The 27,280-nt window shown below is 43.6% G+C and overlaps 3 protein-coding genes and 1 long non-coding RNA gene across 5 annotated transcripts in view; 1 reads left to right on the top strand and 3 right to left on the bottom strand.

The window, feature by feature from the left end:
* ZNF614 (zinc finger protein 614) overlaps positions 1-2,719 on the bottom strand; it is a 35,810-nt gene extending 33,091 nt beyond the window's left edge. The window contains exons 1-2 of the mRNA XM_054709993.1: positions 2,655-2,719; positions 1,133-1,321 (exon numbers count right to left, since the gene is read on the bottom strand). Coding sequence (XP_054565968.1) covers positions 1,133-1,147 — 15 coding nt within the window. The 5' untranslated portion in view covers positions 1,148-1,321; positions 2,655-2,719. The remainder of the gene's footprint in view (positions 1-1,132; positions 1,322-2,654) is intronic.
* On the top strand, positions 2,520-4,774 carry LOC114227359 (uncharacterized). 2 transcript variants are annotated; one of them, XR_008554882.1, is made up of 3 exons: positions 2,520-2,918; positions 3,595-3,679; positions 4,551-4,774. It is a non-coding gene; the product is annotated as an uncharacterized LOC114227359 (long non-coding RNA). The 2 variants fall into 2 exon arrangements; XR_008554883.1 differs by lacking the exon at positions 2,520-2,918 and adding an exon at positions 2,925-3,106.
* A 593-nt stretch (positions 4,775-5,367) lies between these two features.
* On the bottom strand, positions 5,368-26,678 carry LOC103297716 (zinc finger protein 613-like). The gene is made up of 9 exons (XM_054710000.1): positions 26,600-26,678; positions 20,758-20,965; positions 18,885-19,011; positions 18,303-18,395; positions 15,068-15,295; positions 9,034-9,173; positions 6,987-7,212; positions 6,403-6,498; positions 5,368-5,505 (listed from the first exon to the last, which is right to left on the bottom strand). Exons 2-6 carry the CDS (start codon positions 20,770-20,772, stop codon positions 9,115-9,117), a joined length of 522 nt encoding a protein of 173 aa, XP_054565975.1. The 5' UTR covers positions 20,773-20,965; positions 26,600-26,678; the 3' UTR covers positions 5,368-5,505; positions 6,403-6,498; positions 6,987-7,212; positions 9,034-9,114.
* Positions 13,581-14,957, bottom strand: LOC129147735 (zinc finger protein 613-like; the record flags this gene model as incomplete). The annotated part of the gene is made up of 1 exon (XM_054711033.1): positions 13,581-14,957. A coding segment is annotated over one exon (1,377 nt), but the record flags the coding sequence as incomplete, so codon positions are not given.
* Positions 26,679-27,280: the final 602 nt, after the last annotated feature.

The following is a 27,280-nucleotide window of genomic DNA, read 5'->3' as shown; positions in this document are numbered from 1 at the left end:
TCTCTAAAATAAATCAATAAATAAAAAAATTAAAAAAAAGAAAGCCATGCAATCCTCCCATTTTCCTAGGCCGCTCAGGTTTTATTACCGGATAAACCCAGACACAGGCTGAGTCCTCTGAGTGACTTTCCTTGGTCCCTGATAAAACTGTGTTCACTGAGTTTGCGCTCTTGACCAATGGGCCTGTGAGGAACCCTGAATAAACAGCGGTACGAAATCTGCCTCTGCCTTTATCAGAAGTTCAAAACACTGTCCACCCATCACCTCTAGGAAGAATATAACATTTTTCCTGAGACCTCAGTGCCATGAAATATTGACACTCCTAAGGAACCTTCTGCTGTCTCCTCACAATATATGATACGTACTAGTATCATATAACGTAGCATGATTCTCTTGTTGTGCCGGCTGCCATAGACAGTAGACACAAGCTGACAGCTAATGTAATCCAGAGGATCCTTCAATTATATGTTACATGCTAGTATTAGTCATTTACTCAGAATCATATGAATACTATAATTTTTTTAAATATATATATTTTTTATTGATTTCAGAGAGAAAGGAAGAGGGAGAGAAAGAAACATCAACGATGAGAGATAATCATTGATCGACTGCCTCCTGCATGCCTCCACTGGGGACCAAGCCCACAACTCAGGCATGTGCCCTTGACCAGAATCAAACCTGGGACCCTTCAGTCCGTAGGCTGACGCTCTATCCACTGAGCCAAACCGGCTAGGGCACTATATTCTATTTTTATTTTCTTTCTTTTTGTTTTGTTAATCCTCACCCTAGGATATTTTTCCACTGATTTTTAGGGAAGAGTGGAGGAGAGAGGGAAAGACAGAGAGAGAGACATAGATGTGAGAGAAACACATCGATTGGCTGCCTCCTGGGGAGGAGCCGACAACCAAAGTATGTGCCCTTGACCGGAATCAACCTGGGGACCCTTTGATCCGCAGGCGGACGCTCTATCCACTGAGCCAAACAGGCTAGGGCATGAATACTATATTCTTGATCCTAATTTGCCCTGATGTTGGAGTAGATTCAAAGTTTATTTCACTCTGGATACTGGACTGATTTTTACCGGCCACTACAATCCATTAGGGAATAAAGGAGAGAATAAAACCAGCGTCACCTGGGCCTGGGTCATCTCCTTCAGTTGGGGGAAAGGGCCAGCAGCCGGTATACTCGTCTTTGTCTTCTCTTGAAATGTCCTAAATTTCTAGTTAAAAATCTCGCTCTCCAGCTGAAAGGGTTCCCAGAAAGGACAACATCTAGGTCCTGGAACCTCCGCTTTCTTCATTCTTTTATCTCTTGTCCAAACCTAGGGGACGAAGAGCAAGATTACGTTCAGGGTTACATTTCTTAACACATGGTCCCCAGTATTTTGGTTCTTCAGTTAGTTCCCTGGAGATCACACCTGAGGTCATGGAACAGCAGACCCTGGAGATATAAGGAGCTTGAATGTGAAAGAGAAAGTGGCAAAGGGGAACAGCACAGGGCTGTGCCTAGGTGGCAGGTGAATTTCAGAACAATCATAGAAATGAGGTCATACAGGCAGTGAGGAACTGTGACTCTTTCCTTTAAACTACAGCCCAGCCGGCGTGGCTCAGTGGTTGAGTGTCAACCTATGAATCAGGAGGTCACGGTTCCATTCCTGGTCAGAGCACATGCCTGGGGTTGGGGGCTTGATCCCTTGTGGGGGGTGCAGGAGGCAGCCAATCAGTAATTCTCTCTCATCATAGCTGTTTCTATCTCTCCCTCTCCCTTCCTCTCTGAAATCAATAAAAGTATATCTAAAAATACATCTTAAAAACATAAAAACTTTCAAAAAGTCTTTATCTACCCTGTTTATATACACACGTCATTGAGGAACAATGAACACAGGGAAAAAGGAGAAGCTATAGAAGCTATAAATACAATTTTTTAAAAACAGTTAAAAAATGTAAGTACTGAGAAAATCGCCGTCGTATATTCGTGCACAGAACCTGAAAGCAAATATACAGTAAACTTGGAGGAGGAGGATGAAAACAGAATCTTAAATAAAAATCTCATTAATTTTAAATATGCTGAATGGTTCACCTGCCCCCAGGACTTTTATTTCTGTGGGTGGGAAGGATCGGGATGATGTGGCGGAGAGACTTGGTCCAGGAGCCTGAGCTCAAGGCGGAAGCACCAGGGCCCGAGCCCCCAAGCCTTTCGCTGTCACACTTCTCAGCACAAAAGACGGCCCCCCCCCCCCCCGACCCCCCGCGGGGTTAACACCAAAACCAGGCCGGATGCCCGCGCACACCGACCGCCCTTAACGATCCCTCCATCGCCGGCTCCAAGTTACCGCGGAGCCTGACCCGGGGGGGCGCCGTGTCGCGGACAAACCCCAGCTGTCAGCCGCCAAAGGCAGAGACCCGCGAGGACCCTGACCCCTGACCCCCCCGACTCTCCGTGGTGGATCAGTTCAGACCGTTAATCACCGGCCACCTGCGACGACACCCCCCCCCCCCCGCAAGACACCCCGTTCGAGATTCCTCCGTGCTCCCCGCCCGGCGCTACCTTTACCCCCTCACAGGAGCTGCCACCCCCCGAGCAGCCGACGGACACGCCCCCGCACGGGCCGGGCCCCCTCTGGGGCCTGCAGCGACCTCTGCAGCCCAACTTACTTCCCTAAACTTCTCCCTTCTGGCCTCCGCTCCGGAGAAGGTCCGACAAAGGCACTGGGGGTTTCTGCCGCGTTTCTATGGAGAACGGAATACGGGTTCCTGGCTTCTTCCTTATGACGTAATGAATCCGCGCCGCCGTCGCCCCGGCACCCCGGGGGCCGCCATCTTTGCACACCTGACGTACAGAAGGCTTTTGCGTCAGCGGCCGGCCGAGGCGACGCCGAGAAAAGGCGAAACTCTCCAGCTTCTGGCCCGTCAGCACGGGTAGGAATATGGAGAGGCTTTCAGAGGTTTGAGGTCCCAGAAGGCCCGTGACGTGCGGGGAAACTCATGTGTTGTCGGGGACAGTGAACGAAGCCTACGTTTCAAAGGCCGGAGCCATCAGGACCAAAAGGGCCCGGCGTACGTTCTGAGCGGCCGTTACGGCCGGGACGCCTCAGCTCGGTGGAAAAGTAAAATAAGTTCCGGACACCTCAGTCACTAGTCTAATTGCGAAGAGATTTAGGGGCCGTATAAAAACGCAAGCACGTTTGACAAAAAAGCAGGCGGGGCGATAAAACTGTAGGGTTAGCGCCGTTCGGCAGGAGCGGTGGGCGCGGCCATCTTGGGGGGAGTGCGGTGTCCGTACAGAACTAATGGTCTCCGGGAGCTCAGCGCGCACCCGGCAGGTGGCAGTAGGCAACCAGGTTTGGAAAAGTGAGGCGGTCTGGGGGACGGCGATCACAACGTGAGCAGAAACGAAGGACGTTGCGAGGCTCTTTGCAGCCTCATTCTAACCAGCCCGAGCACAAAACATGCTACGTGCATCCTAAGCAGGCACTGAGCTGCCTTGTCACCATAGATTAGCCTGTATTGTGTGAATAGACTCTTGCTGTATGAAACCTTTTATCTGCCTTCTTTCACACAACATAATTATTTGTTGTTGTTTTAATTTTTACAGAGAGGAAAGGAGAGGGATAGAGAGTCAGAAACATCGATCAGCTGCCTCCTGCACACCCCCTACGGGGGATGTGCCCTGAACAAAGGTACATGCCCTTGACTGGAATCCAACCCCGGACCCTTCAGTCCGCTCCATCCACTGAGCCAAAACCGTTAGGGCAACATAATTGTTTTGAAATATCAGTAAGTTTGTTCCTTTCATTGCTCAGTATTCCACGGTACGGGTAGTCCAAAATGTGTTTAATCGTTGATCAGTGGGACTTTTAGGTTACTTCCAGGTTGTTTTCTTTTTTGGATATTGCAAATGGAACTTCTAGGAACATTTAAAAAATTAAAATAACCTAAAAGAATTGAATTTCCCACAGTCGTATGCACCTGTATCACCTCACCAAGAGGTCTCTGCCAGCCATTTGCAGGCCTGCTACCCATTGCTAGCCCTGCTTCAGCTCCCATTTGTAGTGGCTTCACTCTGAGCTAGAATACTCACTCACCAGGAGGCACCAGAGATCCTGAGAAGGCAAGCAGTGCACAGACATCAGGTTCATCTACTTGCTCACATTATGTTCAACCCCATAGGCCCTTATAATTCTCAAAATGGACCTGATAAAGTAATGTAGCCACAGGCCAAAGCAGGAAGTCAGCTGCATCTTCTGACTCCTCCATCAACAGTACTATGTTGGCCCAGTTTCTGAAGTGAGATGCTAGAATTGTCCTTGCTTATGCCCTTGGCCTATCCTCCGTCACCTTTACAAGGTGGTGATTCTTGTAAAACACAAATCAGCCACGAAATTTGCCTGTTCTCAGTTATCTAATGATTGCATCCCAGAATAAAATAAGTATTGAGATGACTAAATTTAGGTGATTAAAATATTTGAGTGAATTTACCCAATAATCCTGGGCTTGTGATGTAAATATAAGACAGCGACTGAATTTTCCTATTTCTTGTTCTCTAAGCAGGACTCAAGGTGTTTTAGCAGGACATCTTTATTGGATCAAGGGAATGACTGGGTAGAGGAAAGAGAACAAGAGCCCCACTCAGAAGAGTAAGAAGGAATGAAAAGAAGAGAGGAAAATCACGTCCAATGAAGCACATCACAGAGAAGATGGGATCTTTGAAGTGATGGCAACTCTTAAAAATGATAAGCCTGTGAACAAATAAATACAAATAAGGTTCTTCTACATATATCCCAAGGGGATTTTACCTCCTTTATTTCCCACACTTTCCTCCATTTGAACCAAGGTGATCATACTTTTACTTATCCTGAGAATCCTAGTACTTTTATATTCAGACAGACATTGAGTTTCTCAACAAACACACTCTGGATAGGAAGAAAACACTATCATATACCTGTCCATATACCTCAGTTCATATCTTACTTCATGAAATGGCAACTGCAGATAACGTTTATGTTTAACAGCTATATCTTTCTTGAAAGACATTCTTGTTCTACTTCTGGTGAGTCAGACTCTCTTGGATCTTCCAATCTCACCATCTCTTTGTTAACTCCCTACTTCATAACTGTTCTTTTTATTTTTTTTTAATACTTTTATTGATTTCAGAGAGGAAGGGAGAGGGAAAGAGACAGAAACATCACTGATGAGAGAGAACCATTGATTAGCTGCCTCCTGCATGCCCCCTTCTGGGGATAGAGCCTGCAACCTGGGCATGTATCCTAACCAGAAATCAAACAAGGACCTCCTGATTCCTAGGTCGACGCTCAACCACTGAGCCGCACCAGCCAGGCACAACTGCTCATTTTTAAAATACTTTATTTATTAAATATTCATCTTTCTAAATTGTTAGAAGATCATAAACTTAAAAAAGAAAAGAAAAAGAAGGTGGAAGAAATTTTCTTGTAGGGAAGATAATTTTCATTCCTCGAACAAAAAGTCTGAATTCATTCACGAGTGTCTGTGGAGACAGTAAAATATATAGGACAAATGTGCAAATCAGGAGATGTGAATTTAGGAGTCTTTATAGAGAATAATAGCTTAACTTATTAGAATGGAGGAAAGATTTCAGAATTATGAGAACAGAGCAAGAAATGGAAAACAGAACTTTGGACGATTTCAGAGAGGGGCAAAAGACAAATCTCTTCATTTAGGCTACTATAACACAAAACAACAGAAATTTATTTTTCACATTTCTGGAGGCTGAGACGTCCAAGATCAAGGCACCAGCAGATTCAGTGTCTGGTGAGGGTCTTCATAACCTAGTCACCTCTCAAAGGCCCCATCTCCTAAAACCATCACCTTGAGGTTAGGATTTTAACAAATACTTTTTCAGGGGACGCAAACATTTAGTCTAAAGCAAGATGCTAAGAAACCATATAAACACAGAGATCAGGTTATGGTGTGGGCTTAGCATCCCACATGGGGTGAATGTTAGGAAGGGGAATCACTATTTCCCAATGCAGCAGGGAGATGCTCTAGTTAAAGACTATGCTCAACTCAAAAATTTCTGTTTGGAATGAGGCCTGGAAGGTGGACTTTCATAGCAATGGAGGAGGGAGAAATAGGAAGAGGCACGGTGGCAATGAACAAAAGGGATGAGTTGACCGAGAAAAAAAAGTACTTGTCAAACAACAATAAACACCCAAGATGTACATAAACAGGGATCAGATAGGATCAGCTCGCAGAAGAAAAGGGTGTATTTCCCTCTAAACTCCAAAGAGAAAGGTCTCAGATGGCAAGAAGGATACGAGGAGCTGCTGTTTAGCTTTCCTCACTCTCACACTGTGGCACCTTCTCTGACTGCCTAGAATATGCCTTCCCTGGCCGCCCACCTTGCTGGTTCTCACCCACTCACCTGGACAGGTTCCACTGCGGGTTTTGTCTTCTATTGTCCAGGGTTCTTCCCCTCATTCCAGCTTGAAGAATGTATTCGGTTTGCTGGCTTGAGACCCTGTTCATAGGAAATGACAGAAGACCGACACATGACATTGGGCTAGGACAATGGTCAGCAAACCGTGGCTCGCGAGCCACATGCGGCACTTTGGCCCCTTGAGTTTTTAGCAAAGGCCAGCTTAGGAGTACCCTAATTAAGTTAATAACAATGTACCTACCTATTAGTTTAAGTTTAAAAAAATTTGGCTCTCAAAAGAAATTTCAGTCGTCGTACTGTTGATATTTGGCTCTGGTGACTAATGAGTTTGCCGACCACTGGGCTAGGATGTCAAGATGGGAAAACGCTACATTTTAAGGATTCTACAGTTTCACATCTGCAAAGCGGAGTCTTTTCTCTCAGAAGAGGGAACATGATATATTCTTGTCTGGAGCCAGAGAGGGGTCTGAGAAACTATCACTTGAGCGCACTACAGAGACTCTGACGCAGCTCAGAGGAAAGGCCACTGACCGGGGACCCTCTGAGTGACACAGGGGAGCTGTCCTCACCCACTGACACCAGGTGGCTGTAGTTCTCAACATCACGTCCCTGTACAGGTCCTAATCAGGTCCAGAAGCTGCCATTCCTCCCAGGTGAAGTCCGAAGCCACATCTTCAATTTCTGTATTAACACGGTCCTGTTTAATTGGAAGTGTTTCTCTTTTATTGACATACAGAAGGAATGAACAGGAAGTCATTCTGCTTATTTTCAGCATACAGGCTGCATCAGTACAAACTTTAAAAAGTAAAAAAAAAACTGTAGTAGAAGGCAAGTACTATTAAAATATTCTGCTATTATAATTCAATCTTCAACAAATTAGATATTTCTATAATGCACAGCCATTAAATCCTCTAGCTAACCAAGAATCATATATATGTATATGTGCACCAATTGGCCAAACAGGATACATATGTGGGTGATATAAAGATTAATAAAACACAGTATTATAATTAACTAAGGGCCTTCCGAGGCTTGGTGGATCAGAATGGTGGCAGAGACAACAATTATTCAAATACGACATGTTTAATAAGTGGGCTTAAAATGTTGTAAGGAATAAAATATTTTAGTATGTCTAAAGAAAAGAAAACTAAAGAGACAATCAGGCGCATACTCATCCATGTTAAAAGAACATTAGCCTGGCTGGCATGGCTCAGCGATTGAGCGTCAACCTATAAACCTGGAGGTCACAGTTCAATGCCCAGTCAGGGCACATGCCCAGGTTGTGGGCTCGATCCTCGGTGGGGGACATGCAGGAGGCAGCTGATCAATGATTCTTTCTCATCAATGATGTTTCTATCTCCTTCTCCCTCTCTCCCTTCTTTTCTGAAATCAATAAAAAAATAGATATTTTTAAAAAGCACATTAGAGGCACTGAAGGGGATAATCAGTGAACTAGAAATTATCCAAAATAGTTGGGGTTCATTACTAGTTCAAAGATAGAGATTAGCATCAGCCCAGAGAAGAGGTATAAAGGGCAGGGTCCAGCTGTCCTCCCCAGGGAGTCACAGGCCTTGTTCCTCAGGCGGTACAAGCCTGCGGCAGTAGGTGAGGAGTTCTGCCAACCAGGGAAGCCCACCTGAAACTGATGCCCAGCCTTTACCGGGACTCAATCATGTGATCCTAGTAGGACACCATTGTGCCTTAGTCCCCAGCCCCTCCAGATTTCCATGTGATACCATGTGATCCATAGCTCCCACCTTAAATCACATTGTGGGTGTAGCTTTTACCTTTATCCTTTGATTTTAATCTCTTTCTATAATAAATGTAACCTTGGGGATAGCAAGTTTGCTGAGAGTCCTCCTTACATATTATCAACCCTGAGGGAACCTGCAATACAGTAGGGAAAGTCCTTGTTTGCTAATATATACATAATGTATAAATATTAAGTATATGCATATATGTTGCCTTTACTTTTTAAAAAATAACCTACTTGATTCATGGATACATTTTAAAGATAAAATTCCAATGATTATTATTTTATATATCTCATATATATATGGTAAGATTCAAATGATTACATATATACATATATTTAAATGAATAACTGATTATTAACTAATTCTCTTGGCCCTCTTCCTCCCCCAGAGTATAGGGGATGAGGATGAAGGTTCCAAGCTTCTGCCTGGCTGGCAGGGCTCAGTGGTTCAGTGTTGACCTATGAACTGGAAGGTCACGGTTCAATTCCAATCCCAGCCCATGCCCGGATTTCAGGTTCAGTCCCCAGTGTGGGGCGTGCAGGAGGCAGCCCATAAATTATTCTCTCCCATCATTGATATTTCTCTCTCTCTCTCCCTTTCCCTTCCTCTCTGAAATCAATACAAATATATTAACACAAATAAAAGTTCAAAGCTTCTAATTATGGCTTGGTCTTTCTTGTAATTAGCCCCCACCAAGGAGTCACCTTATTAGAACAAAAGAAACTCTATTACCCCCATCATTCAGGAAGTAAAACTATACTTGTATAGTACTATATATGCAGATATATAAATATATTGAAATAAAATTATATATACACACACACATACATATACATATGAATGAAGAACTTAGACTTACTTGAAAGACTGAAGGGAAAGTAACATTCATCAGGTCTGTCCCAGCAGCACAGGGGTCCTGGGCCTCCACAGCTTCAGCCTCTCAACCACAGACACACATGGGCCTCCCCAGATACTGACCAGATCCCCCTATAGTCAAACCTGGAAAAGACACCACTGTTTACTGATGACGTGTGAGCTCCAGTAGACAGCCCGATATAAATTTCCAAACTTGAATGGCATTTACTGACAAATAGCACGGACAAATACGGGCTGAATAGTGTTCCCCAAAATCCGTATGTGCAAGTCATAACTTCCAGTACCTTAGAAGGTGACTGTGTTAGGAGCTAGGGTCTTTAAAGGGGTCACTAAGTTAAAATGAGGTCATTGGGATGGGACCTGATCCAATCTGGTGTCCTCATGAGACTAGGACACAGACACACATAAAGGGACAACCATGCGAAGACAGGAAGAAGATGGCCATCTGCAAGCCACGGAGAGAGGCCTCAGAAGAAACCAACCTTGATGACACCTTTGATCTTGAACGTCCAGCCTTCAGAGCTGTGAGGAATAAATTTCTTTTGTTTAAGTCATCCAGTCTGTAGTACTTTGTTATGACAGCCCTAGCCCACTAATACAACCACCCCCAACTCTAGTTTTTCATCACTGAGCCATACAAGGCAGAGTGACCCCCAGTAAGACCCTGAACCCTGATCTCAGTACTCTCAGTTTTGGCCACATACAACTGTATACAGTATCTGGCTACAGGTACTAAGGAGAAAAGAATGAGGATGACATGTAGACAATAAGTCCTCACTTAACATCATCCATAGGCTGTGACTTTAAGCCAAACAATATATATTGAAACCGATTTTCTTTACCACAGGTTGATATAAATAAACAAGAGTTAAGTTTCTATGGCATCTCAATGTTATAAGAAAAGGACCCTGGCCCTAGGTGGTTTGGCTCTGTGGACAGAGCATCGGCCTGCAGACTGAAGGGTCCCAGGTTCGATTCCGGTCAAGGGCACATGCTCAGGTTGTGGGCTTGCTCCCCAGTTGGGGGCGTGCAGGAGGCAGCCAAACAATGATTCTCTCTCAGCATTGATGTTTCTACCTCTCTCTCCCTCTCCTTTCTTCTCTGAAATCAATAAAAAAATATATATTTTTTAAAAAGGACCCTGCCAAAACCGGTTTGGCTCAGTGGATAGAGCGTCGGTCTGCGGACTGAAAGGTCCCAGGTTCGATTCCGGTCAAGGGCATGTACATTGGTTGCAGGCACATCCCCAGTAGGGGGTGTGCAGGAGGCAGCTGGTCGATGTTTCTCTCTCATCGATGTTTCTAGCTCTCTATCCCTCTTCCTTCCTCTCTGTAAAAAATCAATAAAATAATATTTTTTTTAAAAAAAGGACCCTGAACAAAACATTATTCGAGGACCCACTGTACAAATGTTTCCCTATAATATATGAAGATGGAAATAGAGCATTTGAGAACTAAATAATATACAGTTAATGTCTGACAAGCAGCACACTTAACAGCTATACTTTTTATGAGCCCTTGGCGGTTTAGCTTAGTGGATAGAGCATCAGCCTGCAGACGGAATGGTTCTAGGTTTGATTCCGGTCAAGGGCACATGCCCAGGTTGCGGCTCAATCCCCAGTAGGGGATGTGCAGGAAGCAGCTGATCAATGGTTCTCTCTCATCACTGATGTTTCTATCTCTCTCCCTCTCTGAAATCAATACAAATATATTAAAAAAGAAAAAGAAAAAAAGCCCTGGCTGGTTTAACTCAGTGGATGGAACGTCAACCTGTGGACTGAAGGATCCTGGTTCAATTCTGGTCAAAGGCATATGCCTGAGTTGCTGGCTCAATCTCCAGTGGGAGGCATTTAGGAGGCAGCCAATCAATTCTCTCTCATCATTGATGTTTCTCTCTCTTTCACTCCCCTTTTCTCTCTGAAATAAAAAAATATATATTTAAAATAATAATAATAATAATAATAATAAAATGAGGGGTAAAGCAGTAGATGATATAAATTGGTATGCTCTTCTTAAAGAGGTTAATCTGAAATTGTCTATACCATGAACATTTATTTACCTGCAATGCCAACCTCTGAAAGGTGAGTTCCGCACCTGGTCCTCAGGGCTCAGGGAAGTCCATTCCAGGACCCTGACTGACAATTTCAGTGAGAAAGACACTATGACTGCCATGATAGGATGTGAAGATTTGCAAGACAAGAAAAGGATCTGAAGTCCGAGTTGAAGAATCCACTTCTGATTCTTTGCTGACGAGCACCTGAATGCATTCTCTTAGAGGCCATTACTTTGCATATGTTGTTCTCCAGGGTATCCTGTGTCTACAACAGTGCCTGGCACAGTGCAAACACTCAAATAAACATGTGGCAGTGAATTACTCGAAGACCTAGAGTTGAGAATTCAATTGTGAGACAGCCACTTCATGGCAAATTCCTACTGTTTTTCCTTATAAGCAGGACTCCCTGTTTTTTAAGCTGGGCATCTTTACTGGATCAAGAGAAACAATCCTGAGTACAGAAGAGAGGACAAGGACCCCATTCCCAGGAGAGTGAGGAGTGATATAACTTGTTTCAATTCATCACATCAGAGGAACTGGGATCTGTGAAATGGTAGCAACTCTTAAAAGATGACAGACCTGTGGACAAATGGAAGGGTATGTCTCTAAGACATCCTAAGGATTTCACCTTCTGGCCTCCATTTTTAGTGAAATTATTTTCTTCCATTAATTGGGTTTATTCTCCAGATCCTATTCCTTCTCTGATCTGCTCCCTTTTATATTCTGACAGGAGCCTCTTTTCAGGATTTTTTAAAAAAAGTTTCTTAGAATACTGATCCTTATTTTAAACAAAAATAAAAAATGGAAAAAAAATAACTATTTAAAAAATAAGAGAGACAAAAAAAAAAATACTGATCATTAGACTTTCTTTCCAGCAGCTCCATTCTTTCAGTGACAAAAATAATCTTGATTAGTCCAATAGCTCATTCATTCATCTTTCAATTCTACACATAATTCATTTCTTTTTTGCTATGTTCTGGGAAATATACCATCATCTATAAACTATATCAAGGAATTTATCATCTGGGTAGAAGACATGAACATTTTGTAAAAAGTATCCATACTCTATTTTATGTGTGTACCAGTAAAATGAAATGAATCCCTCCCTCCTCCAAATAACAATATTCACCTTGAACAAGAAATTACCAGGATACTTAGTTCCTTTTACTATATATCCTTTTCAACTAACATAAGGGTATACATCCTCTGATTATACTTGCTGAATGGTAAAACTAATGCATAAAATCTACCTTTCAAAAAATTGCTAGCAGCCAGAGTTAGGAAGCCAGAGGAGAGAGAAGGGAAAAAGAGAAAAAAGAAAAAAATTGCTAGATCAAAGATAGCAATAACCTTTTGTTTAGTTCATCACCATCATCATCTATAGGTCCTAGAACAGTACCAGGTAAAGGAAATGGGTTTTAATGTTTTCCTGAGTGGTGCACCCACAGGATGGGAAACTATCTTTTGGGCAAAAGCTTGGCTGACAGGTTATTTGTGAGTTTTGAGCTCTGTTCCAGGGTAATGTTTATAAAGTTAGCACATCCAAACAAGCTGTTATACTGTAGAATTAAATGTATTGTTTCCTTTTGAAGGACTTCAGTCATCTAAAATACAAACGGAATAAATTTAGAACCGAAGAAATGCAAAAGCTAACCATATAATGTTCCTACGTGGGGAAATGAATTCATGCTCCCAACAGGGGGAGGGTGCAACACAGACAACTTCCTTTAAATGAAGGAGTCCTGCCCTCGCTGGTTTGGCTCAGTGGATAGAGCGAAAGTCTGCAGACTGAAGGGTCCAGGGTTGGATTCTGGTGGAGGGCACATGCCAGGGTTGCGAGCTCGATCCCTAGTAGGGGGTGTGCAGGAGGCAGCTGATCCATGATTCTCTCTCATCATTGATGTTTCTGTCTCTCCCTCTCCCTTCCTCTCTGAAATCAATAAAAATAATTTTTTAAAAAAGAAGCATTAAATTAAGGAGTCCTCATAGACTTATCAACTAGGAGTTTGATTCAAGGTATATTGTCCTACAATGTACACTGTGTCTATGATCTGATGCATAACTATGTTAGAATTGTGACACAAATCCCTAAAGTCTTCTTCATTCTCACAGGCCTTATTTGCTTCATGCATTTTCCGATATTTTGCTGAAGATGTTCCACAGTTAAGTGTGCCCAGAGTTTTATTTCTTGGGTTTCCTCTGCCAGTGGATGAGGTAGACACCCTGCCATAATCACTGCCTTCAAAGTTCCAACAATTTCTCTCCTGTGTAAACTCTCTACCATCTACTGAAGTCTTATTTCCGGAAAAGGATTTCCCATGGTCATTATATTTCTACCAACCAGGAGCTCACTCATGACATGTGGCACATGAAGCAGCACAGATAAGGTGTATGGTGCCACGAAAGGCTCTCCCAGTCTGGATGCACACTTGTCTCAGCAGACATTTGTAAGCCATATAATGAGCTAGAATGTTTAATTTAAAGGTCTTCCGCCTTGATTGTATCACAGTTTACTCCTGTGTGTTTTTTGAGACACACAATATGACATAACTGGTCACTGAAGGTACTACCACATTCTCTGCATTCATAAGGTTTCTCTGCTGAGGCTGCGCCTCTGGCATCTGGCGGTCCCACAGTGGCCACGTTCTGATCCGCTAGGAACCCACTGATGTGTAATGAAATCTGACCTGCCACTGAAGGCATCTGAACAGTCACCGTATCAACAGGGGTTTTCTCCTGTACTCTGTCACTCGAATGAGCTGAGCTGTGACTCTTTGAAAAAGAGTTTTCCAACTTGACGGAACCTACGCATCTCTCCCTGGTGTGCAACATTCCCTTATGGTACACCAGGCATGACAGGTGGGCGAAGGATTTCCCACAGTCAGAGCACCCGTAGGGTCTCTCTCCTGTATGAGTTCTTCGATGTCTATTGAGGCACGACTTATCCCTAAAAGCTTTTCCACAGTCACTGCACGTATAGGGCTTCTCCCCTGTGTGAATTCTCCGATGGTTAATGAGACCTGACTTGTGGGAACAAGATTTTCCACATTCGGTACACACAAAGGGAGTCTTTCCGGTGTGAAATCTCTGATGGGATATAAGGCAAGTTTTCTGGCTGAAGCCTTTTCCACACTCAGTGCATACATAGGGTTTCTCTCCAGTGTGAGTCCGTTGATGTATAAGGAGATTGCCCTTCTGGATGAAGCCTTTGCCACATTCGTTGCATATATAAGGTTTCTCTCCCGTGTGAGTTCGCTGATGTACAATGAGATTGCCCTTCTGGATGAAGCCTTTCCCACAGTCACTGCATATAAACGATTTCTCTCCTGTGTGAGTTTTCTGATGGGAATTGAGCTGTGATTTCCAGCGAAAGGTTTTGTCACATTCCGTGCATTCGTAAGGTTTTTCTCCCGTGTGAGTTCTCTGATGTTCAATAAGTCTGGACTTTCTGGAGAAGGCTTTGTTACACAGACTGCATCCATGAGGCTTCTCTCCTGTGTGAACTCTCTGATGATTAACGAGCCGAGACTTCTTGATGAAGCCTTTTCCACATTCATCGCAAATGTAGGGTTTCTCTCCTGTGTGAGTTTTCTGATGAGTGAGTAGCCGTGATTTCTTGGGGAAGGCTTTGTCACATTCGGTGCACTCATACCGTCTCTCTCCTATATGAGTTTTCTGATGTTCAGTGAGCCTGGACTTCCTGGAGAAGGCCTTCCCACATATGCTGCACCCATGAGGTTTCTCTCCCGTATGAACTCTCTGGTGATCTGTAAGGCGAGACTTCTTGATGAAGTCTTTCCCACATTCACTGCATACATGGGGTTTATTTATCTTCTGAGTCCTTTGAGCCTTAAGGGATTGGGAGTTTGTATTTACAGAATTAACACATTCAGGAAATTTTATTTCAGTATGATGTTGCTCATGCTTTGCATGGAGGAAAGATTTCGCATGTCCATTAACCTCACCTGGGTTCTTTACTTCACAGCTTCTATTCTGGTTGACCAAACTTATATTTGATTCCAATGCTTTCCCATGCAAGTCAAATGTATCATGATTTTGCCTTAAAGGAAAATTACTTTTACTCCAATGAACGATGTTTCCAAATGCATTATGCTCATGGCACTGTTCTGTTCTCTTTAGACATCTTTGATTTTGCAAGTGCCTCTGTAGGTGACGATCATTTTTCTTGGTTTCTAGAAAAGAGAAGAATACGGTAAACCTTTCCATTAGCTTGGTATAGAATAATACTATTTCACTAACAGCTCTGTGAAGACTGATGCTTTGTTGATAATGTTGATCTCAAGTTTGAAGAAACGCCGAGCAAATATGTTTTTTATCATTTAGACAAGGTTAAAATACAATAATATAAGCAAAAAAAATTAAAGGTAAAAACAGTCATTGTATAAATAAGATATAATTCATTCCAAATGAGTAAATACAGCCCTAGCCAGTTTGGCTCAGTGAATAGAGCGTTGGCCTGCAGACCAAAGGGTCTCGGGTTCGATTCCGGTCAAAGGGCATGTACCTTGGTTGCGGGCTCCTCCCCAGCCTGGGCCCTAGTCCAGGCTCATACAGGAGGCAACCAATCGATGTTTCTCTCACATTGATATTTCTCTCTGTCTTTCCCTCTCTCTTCCACTCTCCCTAAAAAAAAGCTATGGAAAAACATCCTCCGGTGAGGATTAGAAAAAAAAGGGCACATGCCCGCTCGATCCCCAGTGAGGTAAGTGCAGGAAGCAGCCAATCAATGATTCTCTCATCATTTATGTTTCTATCTCTCCCTCCCTCTCTCTTCCTCTCTGAAATCAATACTATATATATATATGTATACATATATATATATATTTTTTTATTTTTAAATGAGTAAATATAAATTTGTTTGCTTTCTAAATGACCTCATAAAGCATGCTGGGATAGTAAAATCAAATCAAATTACTATTAGCACAGAAGATAGATATTTGTTTTAAAATGATGTGGGACATATTCAGACATCCATATATCCTTATTAAATGATGACTATGTACCAAGCCTTGTGCTGGTCATGAGCGTATAGAAACAGTCCTTATATTCACTGAGCATTCTGGGTAGGGAAAAGTGAACCAGCAAGCAATGATAAAGAAGGCAGGTACAAACTGTGGAAAGTGGTTTGGGGGAGCAATGGAAAGCACAGTGGAAGAAATCAGGATATAATCTGAAGAGAGGAAAAAGATAAGGCTCATGGTTGCAATGTAGGGTGATTAATAAATATGAGGAATCAGGTAATATTCCTAATTATTTGAATAAATAATTAGGTGGATAGTGCCTTTTCATTAAAAATTTTTTAGTTGATTTTAAAGAGAGAGAGAGGGGGGGAGGAGAGAGAAACATTGATTGGCTGCCTCCCCCACACACCCCGACTGGGGATTGAACCCGCAACCCAGGCATGCACTCTGACTGGGAATCGAACCTGACACCCTTTGGTGTGTGGCCGACACTCCAACCAACCAAACCACATCAGCCAGGGCAGCGGTTAGTGCCTTTTCGTGAGGAAGGGAATATTATTGAAGTTCACAATGTGGGGAATTCAAGTGTGTACTTGCAAAGCACATCAACCTTCGGGTGGCTTTCAGATATCCAATACAGACAAGAACTCAACTGGATATAGAAATCTTGAGAAAGGTCTTAACTGGAGATAGCAACGTGGGAATCATTAGTGAGCCATGCCAACCAGGACACCTCAATATTTTTAAAAATCAAGTTGCTGAAATGTCCTACATGACCTGTTCACTCCATAATCTAGCTACCACCACATTGCCCTTATCTCCATATTACCTCCATCACTATCCCCCTCACTGTATTCACACAGGCTTCCTTGAAATTCTTCCTGGGCCTTTGAATCTGCTATTTTGTCTACTTTGGAGCACAATTCACCCAACGGACCTACTCACATCCTCATATGGCTGCCAAAGTCATTTTACCAAAGAGGCATTCCCGTCCTAGATGACTGAAGATCGAAGGGCCTAATAGATTCCTGGCTGCTAACAGCAGCTCCCAGCCCCCTCACACACTATTCCCTTTTGCTGTTTGATTGATCTTCTCAGCAGTTTTCACCTCAAGACATCTTATTTGTATAGACTTATTTTGATGGATTTTATGTCTTCTTCTTTTAGAATAAAATTGCCAAGCATTATCTTGGAGGTCGCGTTCCTGGCTGTCGGCGCCAGTGTGTAACAGGTTATCCAACGACATTTAGCGCAATCAAAAAGTATTTAAAACAATGGACCAAGAAAAGATTCTCATGTATGGAAAATACTGTGGAGGCGCCTTTAAATATAGTTGACCTGAGTTTAGCGGGGGAGGGGAGAGCAAATTGTATAAGCAAGGTCACACCATATAATGGAGGTCATTGACCAAAGACAAATGTCCATCTTATATGACTGGCATGAATATGATTAATTGGGATGTAATGTCATCAAACTATCATAAGGAAAAGGAAACCTTTAAGAAATGAATCCAGCCCTGGTTGTTGCTGCTCAGTGGTTAGAGTGTCGGCCTGTGCACTGAAGGGTCTCAGGTTCAATTCCGATCAAGGTTTGCAGATTCCATCCCCGGCCCAGGTTGGGGCACAAGCAGTAGGCAACCAATTGATGTGTCTCTCTCACATCAAGGTTTCTCTCTCCCTCCCTCCCTTCCACTCTCTCTAAAAGTCAATGGAAAAAATATCCTTGGGCGAGGATTAACAAAAAGTAAGTAAGTAAGTAAATAAATAAAATCCTAACCCCCCATCAAAGATGGGGGCGGGTGTTAGGAAGGGAAATCAACCTTATCCAACGGGGCAAGAAGGTGCTGTAGTCAGAAGACAGTGCTAACATCACACATCTCTCCTTGAACAGAGGCAATGGAGGGTGGAATTTCTGAGAAAGAAAATGAAGGAACGGGTACTGTTCCTGGGGAAAGAAAGATGGTGAGATTGAGAATTGTAAGCAGAAACATAGAGGGGCAAGGGGTGGTGGTGGAGAAATCGAGATCTCGATGAAACAAACAGGGATCAAGTCCAAGAAGAGACATGTTCCTCTAACACCTGAAGAAAAAGAGCTGCTTTATGGGCGGTTCGTGGAGGCTCTGAGTACATGACCTCAGACACCTCATGCCTGTGACGCCTCTGAATGACTACAACAGGACTTCCTCGGCCGCCTGCCTTGCTGGCTCTCGCTCACTCACCCGAGCAGATCCCACTGTGGAGTCCATCTTCTCTTGTCCATGGCTCCCCTCGTTCCCATCTGGACAGTGTGTCTGGCTTGCTGGCGGGATACCCTGTTCATGGGAAGTGACAGAAGAGATGCCGGCAGGCTCTTGGACACGGGCTTTGGTGTGCTAACACACAAGAATTTGTTAGGACAGTGGTCGGCAAAATGCGGCTCGCGAGCCACATGCGGCTCTTTGGCCCCTTGAGTTTTTAGCAAAGGCCAGCTTAGGAGTACCCTAATTAAGTTAATAACAGTGTACCTACCTATATAGTTTAAGTTTAAAAAATTTGGCTCTCAAAAGAAATTTCAGTCGTTGTACTGTTGATATTTGGCTCTGTTGACTAATGAGTTTGCCGACCACTGCCTTAGGAACTACGCAGCCTGCAGGTCAGCAAAGTAAAGGCTTTTCTCTGTACTAGGACACAATACACCCTCTAAACTGGGACCAGAGAGGGGACTGAGACTCATCTACTGCTTCAGAGCATCACAGACACTCTAGACCTTTCAGAAGCCATCAAAGGCCACCCTCTGAGTGACCCAGGGGAGCTGTCCTCACCCACTGACACCAGGTGGCGGTAGTTCTCCATCATCACGTCCCTGTACAGGTCCTTCTGCTCGGGGCCCAGGAGCTGCCACTCCTCCCAGGTGAAGTCCACGGCCACATCCTCCAGTGTGAGTGGTTCCTATAACAACACAGTCCTGTTTACTAGGAGTGTGTCTCTTGTTATTGAAAGAGAAGGAATGTGAAGAAAGTTGTTCTGCTCACTTTTACCATAGAGGCTACATGTATATTAAGTGTTTTGATTTTTTAAAAATCTATTTTTATTGATTTCAGAGAGAAAGGGAGGGAGAGGGAGAGATAGAAACATCAATGATGAGAGACAATCATTGATTAGCTGCCTTCTCACTGCCCCAACACTGGGGATCGAGCCTGCCACACGGGCATGTGCCCTTGGCCAGAATGGAACCCGGGACCCTTCAGTCTGCAGGCTGACACTCTGTCCACTGAACCAAACCAGCTAGGGCTGTTTTGATTTTTTTAAAAAAAACTATATTGTTATAGAAGCAAAATCTACCCATATTCAACATCAGTCTCTAATAAACTATTCTATAATCGTGCAGTCAACCATCATTCTACAAATCAAGTATTTATGTAATAAGTAGTCATTAAATCCTCTTGCTAAAACCAGAAATATTTGCATTTAATATATATGTATATATATTTTTTAAAGGCACATATTTGCCAGGCACTAAACATATACTACTAATATCAAGATACCTAAAACATATTCCATTCCTACAATCTTGATAGCTATCATCAGCATCAACCAGAAAAAAAAAATGTAGACAGTATAATTACAAGACACTACCTATTAAACAAATATATATATATATATATATATATATATATATATATATTTTTTTTTTTTTTTTAAATATATTTTATTGACTTTTTACAGAGAGGGACAGAGAGTTAGAAACATCGATGAGAGAGAAATATCAATCAGCTGCCTCTTGCACACCCCCCACTGGGGATGTGCCCGCAACCCAGGTACATGCCCCCGACCGGAATCGAACCTGGGACCCCTGAGTCCACAGGCCGATGCTCTATCCACTGAGCCAAACCGGCTTCGGCTAAACAAATATATTTTATACATTAGGAGGAATAAAGCATTTTTCCAAAACATGTCCAAAGAACAGGAGACTATTCAAGTCATTAAGCAGACTAAGAAAGTAAACAGCAGCCTTCAAAAAACACAAATATAGTCACGTGCTACATAACGTTTTGGTCAACTTTAGACCACATATAGAACGATGTGTGGTTGAAAGGTAATAAAAGATGAGGCAGGCCCTAACTGGTTTGGCTCAGTGGACAGAGCGTCGGCCTGCGGACTGAAAGGTCCCAGGTTCGATTCTGATCAAGGACATATGCCCGGGTTGCGGACTCAATCCCCAGTGTAGGGCGTGCAGGAGATAGCCGATCAATGATGCTCTCTCATCATTGATGTTTCTATCTCTCTCTCCCTTCCTCTCTGAAATTAATAAAAAATATACATTTTTAAATGTCCTAACACCTAAGTGTCAGGAAACAGAGTGACACCCTCTGAGGAAGGGCCTGCTGTCCCCTGTCAGTGACTAGCCTGCGTTCATCGCGGTTCTCCGGCGGTGAGGGCTGTCGGAGATACTGGACAGAAGGTGACAGCTCATGTAACCCGTACGATGCTCCAGTCACACTATGTTCCAACGTTAGTCATTTACTGAGGCTCCGGAAACAATACATTCCTCATCCTATTTTGCCTTAATGTTGAAGTTAGAGGCTAAATTTATTTCTGCACAAATCGGACTCTTCCATGTAATTCAATCGTGTTTTCAAGTCCCCCAGAAATCAATCACAGAATGAAGGAAAGAATAAAACAACCCGAAGTCACCTGGTCCTTAATCATTTTCTTCTGTTACTGGGGAATGGCCAGGAAGGTGGACGCCGTGCCTTTGGTCTCTTCTTGAGCGGCTCTAAATGTCTGGGTGGAAATCTTAGACTCTGCTCAGTGGTGTCCCCACAAGTGACGCCATCCAGGTCCGGAGACCTCCTCCTCAGGCCACCTGGGAGAGCTTGGTCCTCGAGCCAGGACCTGCGGGCTGAGAAGCAAATTCGCTGTGAGTGTACTTTTCTTTGGGGTCCAGATGCTGTCCCTGCTGCTGACACTCAGCTGATTTCTAGGCCATCTGTCCCTTTATCTGGAGCTCTGGCGGCTATTACCCTCTGGAGCAACAAACCCTAAGATTCTGAAGGTGTGGGCAGTATGTGCTCCTTCGGGGAAGTCAAAGTGGGGTGAGAGGGCAAAGGAGAACCAGCACAATGCGATGCCCCACAGCAGGGGACGTCTCACACACGTGTTATTGGACAGAGACGTATAAAAGGCGAGGATCCGGGCACCTATTTCTTTAATATTGTATGTGTTCATGCATCTGTTCAGAAATCTCTGTACAACTCATTGTAAACACACTTCAGTGTAAAGACAAATGTATTAAGCCAAGCATTTTACTAATCATTATGTGATACTAAGGAAAACAAATAGAAAAAAAATTAAAGCATACAGAGCAAGACTACTCTATGTGGATGTATACACACTGTGTAACAGTATGAAACATGCGTTATATAAATTAAGTTCAAGACCGTGGGTATCTCTGGGGAGGAAAAAAGAGGAGCAATGAAAGGATATCACTTAAATTGCATTTGCATCAGTTTATCTCTTTAAAAAGTACCAACGACAATATGAGAGAGAGAGAGAGAGAGAGAGAGAGAGAGAGAGAGAGAGAGAGAGGACTTACGATGGGAAATCCCTTTGAATGGAAATGGCAGAGGAGGCAGCTCCAAAAACCCATCCAGCAACAGCGTCAAAACATCAAGTGAGAAAAACCTAATACATCCTACATATGTCCAATGAAACAATATACATATTTTCTCTAAAGTCAAGAGCAAGGCAAGGATGAGCTGTATAAGCACTATTATCTATTACCATTCTGGAAATGAGACCCCACTAACTGGATAAAGAACCAAGTAAGAATAATCAAAAATAGAGAAGAGGAGCAAATTATATAAGATGTCCCCTAACATGATTAATCAAGAGTCAGAGTTTCAGAGATTTGAGTAAACATATATAAAAAATAAGTTTTAGCCCAATCAGCATGGCTCAGTGGTTGAGCTTCAACCTATAAACCAGGAGGTCATGGCCCAGATTGCAGGTTCAGTCCACAGTGTGGGTCGTGCAGGAGGCAGCTGATCAGTGATTCTCTCACATCATTGATGTCTCTATCTCTCTCACCTTCTCCCTTCCTCTCTGAAATCAATAAAAATATATTAATTAAAAAATAAAATAAGTTTTAGCCCTGGCTGGGTAGCTCAGTTGGTTACAGCGTCATCCCAACACCAAGGTTGTGGGTTCAATCTCTGGTTAGGCACATATAAGAAGCAACCAATGAATGAATAAATAAGTGGAACAACAAATCGATGTTTCTCTCTCTCTCTCTCTCTCTCTCTCTCTCTCTCTCTCAATCAATTAAAAATTGTTTTAAAATTTTAGTCAGATGATTACAAAATTTGTATCTAAAAATTGACAACATTCCAAAACACACACTTTTTATAACAGTGTTACATGACTGTGAATATTTTGCGGGAATAGTTTAATACTCTGCATTGAATACTTTCAATAGAGATATTACTAGAATCCAAAATCCACTTCTAGAAATATTTGCAAAGGAAATAATGGCAAACACATGCAAAGCAGATGTAAAAGTATTATTTAGGCCTATTAGTAGAGGAGTTATTGAATGAGTAAAGGTACACACATCTAATGAAATACTATGCAGTTATTAAAAATGCTAACAATCTATATTTAGTAAAGAGACATGCACCTCAAAGTTATGTACAGCATAAGCACATGAAAACATGTTGAACATCATTAATCTTCAGAGACTGCAAATCAAAATCACCATTGAGATACCACTTCACAGCCCCTGGAATGGCTATAACAAAACCAGGGAAAGAGCAAGTGTTGGTGAGGATGTGGGGGAACTGGAACCCTCAAGCACTTCTGGTGGGAATGTAAAATGGCACAGCCACTTCGGAAACGTCTGGTCGTTTCTCAGCAATTAAACATATTCAGCGCTCACCTCACTGAACTCTTTTTATATATATATATATATTCTATTGATTTCAGAGAGGAAGGGAGAGGGAGAGAGAGATGGAAACATCAATGATGAGAGAAAATCACTGATCGGCTGCCTCCTGCACGCCCCACACTGGAGATCAAGCCTGCAACCCGGGCATGTGCCTCAACCAGGAATCAAACCGTGACCTCCTGGTTCACAGGTCGATGCTCAACCACTGAGCCAAGCCCGCCAGGCCACCTCACTGAACTCTGATGAGCTACTCTGCTCCCTATGATTTTATTATGAAAAATTTCAAATATATAGCACAGTTTAAAGAATTTTACATTTGAATACCTGTATGCCTATCACATAGATTTTATCATGCCTTTGTTTCCTTTATAATATATCTATCTATATGTCACTCCTCTACTCATCAGTAATCTATCTTTAATCTTTAAGATGGCGGAAATATTTCTGTGCTCATTTACCATATGATCCAGAATTTCACTCCAGGATTATATCAGAGAAGTAAAAACATGTCCACACAGCCTAGCCAGTTTGGCTCAGTGAATAGAGTGTCGGCCTGTGGACTGAAGGGTCCCGGGTTCAATTCTGGTCAAGGGTACATGCCTGAGTTGTGGGCTGGATCCCCAGAAGGGGGCGTGCAGGAGGCAGCCAATCAATGATTCGCTCTCATCATTGATGTTTCTATCTCTCTCCTCGCTTTCTCTTTGAAATCAATAAAAATATATTAAAACAAACAAACATGCCCACACAAAAGCTTGTAGGCAGATGTTATAGCAGCATTATTTATAATAGCCCAAATGTGGAAACCTATCCTCCAGCCGATGAAGGGATACAAAGAATGTGCTGTCACCACACAATGGCACAGTATCCTACCTAATAATAGACAAATATGCAAATTGACCGCACCTTCGCTACGCCCAAGCCACGCCTACCAGCCACGCCACGCCCACCAGCCAATCAGGATGAGCATGCAAATTGCCCCAACAAAGATGGCGGCTAATTTGCATATCAAGACAGCGTAGAAAGAAGCCAAGAGCTGCAGAAGGGAGCGGAGAAGCAAGCAAGCGGGGGGGGCGGGGGGTGGAGGCGGGGCTGGGGGAGAAGGGAAAAGCAGGCAGGCTGGCGGAGAAGGCGGGCTGGGGGACAAGGGAGGAGCAGAGGCGGGGTGGGGTAGAGTGTAGCAGGAAACCCTATTGCAGGATTTTTCCTGCAACGGGAACGCTAGTTGAGGTATAAAATGGAATCCATGCTACCACACAGATAAACCTCCAAAACATGATGCCAAGTGAAAGAAGCCAGTCACAAAAGACCACATCATATGACTGCATTTATATGAAATGTCCAAAATAGGCAAATCAATAGAGACCACAAAGAAAGTGGCTGCTTACAAATGGGGGGGGGGGGGAGGATGGAAGGACAGAGGTGGTAACTAGAAGGCACGTGGTTTCTTTTTGAGGTGGTGAAACGTTCTGAAATTGTGCTGATGGTTGAATATGACTATGACTATACTAAAAACCACTGAACTGTACACTTTAAATGGGTAAGTTGTGTGGTATATGACTAATAAAACTGTTATTTTTAGAAAGCTCTGAGTAGAACTCTCATCATATGCTTACTGGAAGATTCAGGGGGAAATGTATAAATGTTTGCAACTTACTTTGAAATACATTTTTTTTAAATGTAAAAAGATGGGTTAATGACAAGCAGAATTGTGATATATGAAAAGATATGTAGTAAACACAATAGAATCGTGAAAAAAGCCTACGCATATAGGTATTCAAATGTACAATTCTTTTAAAAAAATATATTTTATTGATTTCAGAGAGGAAGGCAGAGGGAGAGAAAGATAGAAACATCAATGATGAGAGAGTCACTGATCAGCTGCCTCCTGCACACACCACACTGGGGATCGAACCACAACCTGGGCATATTCCCTAGCAGGGAATCGAACTGTGACCTCCTGGTTCACAGGTCGATGCTCAACCGCTGAGCCACATTGGTAGGGTTCAATTGTACAATTCATCAAACTTTGCTATATATTTGAAAATTTTCATAATAAAATCATGGGGAACAGGGATGCTCATTATAGTAAGGGTTCAGTGAGGTGAGCAGAAACAAAATAAATGTAATATAATTGCTCTTCTATGTAACAGTAAATTTAAAGAAAAGAACAAAAAAGGTCAAAAGTAAAAAAAGACACCATTCACAATGACAAAAAAATTTAAAAGTCAAGGTGGAGATGAGGGACAGGGAGCCACATCCTTAGTAAACGCAGAATCATAACCTGTTCTTAAAAGTGACAACTGATGAGCCTAACCAGTGATCACGGACAACAGAGGGGTGGGGGCATGCGTGTGGAGGGGTTTGGGATGGGAATGGGGGGGAGGGTGGTTTTGAGGACAAATATGTGATACCTTTTTTTTTTATATATATATATATTTTACTGATTTTTTACAGAGAGGAAGAGAGAGGGATAGAGAGTTAGAAACATTGATCAGCTGCCTCCTGCACACCCCCTACGGGGGATGTGCCCGCAACCAAGGTACATGCCCTTGACCGGAATCGAACCTGGGACCCTTGAGTCCGCAGGCCGACGCTCTATCCACTGAGCCAAACCGGTTTCGGCAAAATATGTGATACCTTAATCAATAAAGTAATTTTAAAAAAAGTGACAACTGAATATTTAAGTATTTAAATTCCATCTAAATGAACGTACACATTGAGTGATTCCAGTCATAATGGCATGGATTTGCCTCTTGTTATACTGTTAACAGAAATTTAAAAACTATATATATATTTAAAGGCAAAGTTTTGTTTGTCATATGAATGTTTATGTTATAAAATTAAGTGATGAGGCAAATTATCATTGGAATTGTGCAAATCAAGCATAGAAAAGTGAAGACTAAAAGAAACATATATGAACATTTTAACAATGGTTACCATTGGGGAACTGAATTGGGGGAACTGAGTGCTATTTTACTTGTGCTACAATGATGCTAAAAGGAAATACTTACCAGTGTGTGTGTGTGTGTGTGTGTGTGTGTGTGTGTGTGTGTGACGCACAAATTTGCAGGAAGGGCAAAACCCTCATTTCAGTGGGAGCCTGACCTTTTCAGATGCCCTTTGAACCGTCCATCTCCTACAAGCTTTCAGGTCAAGATGGAGGGGGGATGTGGGAAGCCAAAGAAGGTACGTTTGCAACTCACCCCCCCCCCCCCACCTCCAGCCTCGGCTCCCACAAACCCCCTCAACGACGGAAACATCTGGACCTTCCCACACGCTGGTCACTGCCCATCAGCATAATGGCGAGACCAGACCCCGGGATGCTGACCGTGACCCTGGCTCCTGTCATTGAGCCGCATCTTAAATCCCCAAAGCGAACAGACACTGCCTTCCCGATCAAAACCCAGTCCCCTCCGCAGTCCGCAGTCACACAGACACCGAACCCTGGCCCCGGACGACCAGCACCTCGGCCGGCCTCTCACTCCTGACCACAAGCTTCCCTCAGGGCTGACCCCACAGGCACCGCAACCACAGACCCCACTGCTCTCCCACCCCAACACTCAAAGACACCTCGACCCTTTCATCCTGTACCTCCGAGGGCTCCACACACACAGACTGGGTTTTCTCGTGACCCCACCGCGACCTTCCACGAGCCGCACTTCCGTGAACTCTTCTCCGCCTGCGTCCCCGCCCAGCCTAGGCGCCGGCCAGCGGCGACCGAACGGAGTCGGAGGCGTTTCCGCGGAGCACCGAACACCTGGATTTCCGGTTTCCAAGGAGAACATGTCTGCGCCCACTTCCTCGTCGTATCCAGGGAGCGGCCATCTTTCAACACTTGACGTACAAAAAGCGAAATAGCCGTTTTGGCAGGAGTAGCCAGGGAAGGGCCCCGAACGGTGAAAAGTCTCCGAAACCACCCCCCGGAGCGCGGACACCCGGATTTCTGACGTTTCCGGGCAGGAAATGTGTCCCAGGCCGAGGCCTAGCACTTGACTGGGGAAGAGGCAAAAGGGCCGTTTTGACCCGAGGCGCCAGGGAAGGCTTGGGACGGTGAAAAGCCGCCGAACGACCTCATTGCTCGGCCCTTTAAGACCCTGTCAACGATCTGCATTCACTTTCAGAGGCTCGAACTGGCGCCAGGCAGGCGTGGGGCGGGCTACGTCCACCTCGGCAATCTAGGGAGGAAAGTGTCCGCTTTGCACGAAGCACGAGTCCCAAATGACACCGTGGGCGCAGCCATCTTGGAAGTTAGGTGTCCGTACAAAAGAAAAG

This window comes from Eptesicus fuscus, chromosome 21 (genome assembly GCF_027574615.1).
Source record: "Eptesicus fuscus isolate TK198812 chromosome 21, DD_ASM_mEF_20220401, whole genome shotgun sequence".
Taxonomy (NCBI): domain Eukaryota; kingdom Metazoa; phylum Chordata; class Mammalia; order Chiroptera; family Vespertilionidae; genus Eptesicus; species Eptesicus fuscus.
The sequence above is the reverse complement of the archived record's forward strand: the minus strand, read 5'-3'. Positions and strand labels throughout refer to the sequence as shown.

What these genes read in the sequence shown, in the direction of transcription:
- LOC103297716 (XM_054710000.1), bottom strand. An exon ending in CCACAGTGGGATCTGCTCGG is followed by an intron (nt 15,296 to 18,302) that starts GTGAGTGAGCGA and finishes TCTCTTTTCTAG; the next exon opens with AAACCAAGAAAAATGATCGT. An exon ending in CTGTGAAGTAAAGAACCCAG is followed by an intron (nt 9,174 to 15,067) that starts GTGAGGTTAATG and finishes TGTCTTTTCCAG; the next exon opens with GTTTGACTATAGGGGGATCT.